General features: G+C 46.0%; 1 protein-coding gene across 1 annotated transcript; it reads left to right on the top strand.

Moving 5' to 3' along the window:
- Window positions 1-1429: 1429 nt before the first annotated feature.
- On the top strand, window positions 1430-2380 carry OR6Q1 (olfactory receptor family 6 subfamily Q member 1). Its single transcript, XM_006160858.1, has one exon. It carries the CDS (start codon window positions 1430-1432, stop codon window positions 2378-2380), a length of 951 nt encoding a protein of 316 aa, XP_006160920.1.
- The last annotated feature ends 319 nt before the right edge of the window (window positions 2381-2699 follow it).

Consider the following 2699-nt stretch of genomic DNA (forward strand, 5'->3'; position numbering starts at 1 on the left):
CACAGAGCATCACATTTAACTGGGGTGCCATGTATAGCCCCTTGATTCTACCTCTTATTAGCTGTGCTTACTCTCCATTTCCACTGACATTTCCTTAGATAAGGGCACTGTGACTCCATGCTACATTACAACGACCTCACAACCTAACCTTTTTACCTCCTGCTTTGGTGCCCTCCAACCCTGCCTTTTCTGAAGGGTAGGCATCATAGCGTTGCTCCCCTGCTTATAAATTCTCAAGGTGCTCTGTCGTCCTCAGGATGAAGCCTGGATTTTCCCCTTCCCTTGCCTTGGTCATGAGCCCTTTATGATGTTATCCTAGCCTACCTCATGAGCTCAACCCCAGTGTTTCCCCCTCCATACTCTCTTACAGGAGAAGTCAACATTTATATTTTTCCCCCCTAATATTTATTGACCCAAGCATGATGCTTAGTGCTTTAGAAGGATTATCTAGTTTAAATTTTCACTACAACTATATCAATTAGATTCTCATATATATGTATATATACACACATATACATTTGCTCTAGGATGCGTGCGCTCGCCAGACAGACAGAGAGAGACAGAGAGACAGAAAGGGAGAAATCACCCCCCAGGGAGGATGGCCACGTCGCAATCTCTTCTCCTCTGTACTCCTGTCAGGATCTTGGGCACGCACGCACACGTACCCGGTGTGAGTTTTTTAAGTCACTGGGTCTGGGACGTGAACCACAGTCGACTCTGTGGGAGTCCAGCGACATAGCCATTGTGCTAACTGCTGGCCCCAGATTCTCTTATATTCAAAGACAGGTACACTTGATCAGGAAGCCAAGCTTTTAACTTGTGTGATAAAGGGTCTTTCCAAATAAATGTTCTCTCTGGTGTCTGGGATTTTCTACTTGCTATGTCTTCTCTGTTTCTCCACCTTTTGTTTCACTAATTCACATTTGTTTTTCAGGTTCCAGGTTTAGACAGTTCATTCCCCGGGAAGATTTCCCCACTGGTTGAGCTTTTCTGCTATTTCCTTTCATAATATCCTGTCTGTTTTTCTTGCACGCCTCAAAGGAGTAAATTCTTTGAGGATAGGGATGAAGTCTTGACTTCTCTTTCCCCTTCTGTAGTAGAAAATATTTTAAGCCAGCATCCTCATAAGTTCTCTCTTTTTAAAAGTTTCTTCTTTTTTTTTTTTTTAAATGTGAGACAGAGCATCTCAAAAGGGTCTCACACTGCAATCTCCTCTCTCCGCACTGCCCCCAGCCTTTAGACAACCAGGGTCACTGGCATAAATGCACATGCCTGGTGTGTATAAGTTGACCTGGAACTGAGCCATGTCTCCATATGGCTTCCAGCATTACAGAGTGAGGTGCTGCCACTGTGCCACTGTAGCTAGGCCACTCTCTTTGATCTTTCATCATCTAGGTGGCTATGAATTGCTGAGTTCTTCCTGTCACATATGCAGCCACATACCCAAAACTGGACCCAGGTAACAGAGTTTGTGATGGTGGGTTTTGCAGGAGTGCATGAAGCGCGCCTCCTCTTCTTCACACTCTTCCTCACCATGTACCTGTTCACCTTGGTGGAGAACTTGGCCATCATTATAGTGGTGAGCTTGGACCATCGGCTACGGAGACCCATGTATTTCTTTCTGACACATCTGTCCTGCCTCGAAATCTGGTACACCTCAGTCACAGTGCCCAAGATGTTGACTGGTTTTATTGGGGTAAATGGGGGCAAAAGTATTTCCTATTCTGGTTGCTTGTCTCAGCTCTTCATCTTCACCTTCCTTGGGGCAACTGAGTGTTTTCTACTGGCCGCCATGGCCTATGACCGCTATGTGGCCATTTGTATGCCTCTACGCTATGGCGCCTTGGTGTCCTGGGGCACCTGCATCCGTCTAGCAGCTGCTTGTTGGCTGGTGGGCTTTCTTACGCCCATATTGCCCATCTACCTCATGTCTCAGGTAATATTTTGTGGCCCAAACATTGTTGACCACTTCTTCTGTGATGCTTCTCCCCTGCTTGCCTTATCCTGTTCAGATGTCACTTTGAAGGAGACTGCAGATTTCCTGGTGTCTCTGGCTGTGCTCCTGGTCTCTTCTATGGTCATTGCTGTGTCCTATGGCAACATTGTCTGGACTCTGCTGCATATCCGCTCAGCGGCTGAGCGCCGGAAGGCCTTCTCCACATGCGCAGCTCACCTGACTGTAGTGAGCCTCTTCTATGGGACGCTTTTCTTTATGTATGTCCGCACCAAGGTGGCCTCCTCCATCAACTTCAACAAAGTGGTGTCTGTCTTCTACTCCATTGTCACACCAATGCTCAACCCCCTCATCTATAGTCTTCGGAATAAGGAGGTAAAGGAGGCCCTGGGCCGAGTTTTTTTCAAGTCTTGGAAAGGACGATGAGAAGCAGGTGGGAAGACCAGGTTTTCTTGCTTTGGATATTTGAAGGGAGGGAGGTGAGGCCTATGCAAAAAAGTTATGACCTGGTCAGGAGTTAAGGATTGTGTATTGCAGTAAAATGCTCAGCTACTGTGACAAAAGATATTGAAATATAATGTAACTTAGAGAATGAAGGTGATTTAATGAATGTTTCAAGTTGATGAGTAGTCTTGCTCAGCAGGTATTCAAATATCTACGTTCTTTCTCTCTTATAGGGTCAGCATCTCCTAGTATCTTTGCAAACTTAGGCCTGCAAGCCTAATCCAGCTCAGCACTTGCTTTT

The sequence above is a fragment of the Tupaia chinensis genome, unplaced genomic scaffold, assembly GCF_000334495.1.
Source record: "Tupaia chinensis unplaced genomic scaffold, TupChi_1.0 Scaffold000709_1, whole genome shotgun sequence".
NCBI classification, from domain to species: Eukaryota; Metazoa; Chordata; class Mammalia; order Scandentia; family Tupaiidae; genus Tupaia; species Tupaia belangeri.

What these genes read in the sequence shown, in the direction of transcription:
- OR6Q1 (XM_006160858.1), top strand. Translation starts at nt 1,430, where the DNA reads ATGCAGCCACATACCCAAAACTGGACCCAGGTAACAGAGTTTGTGATG.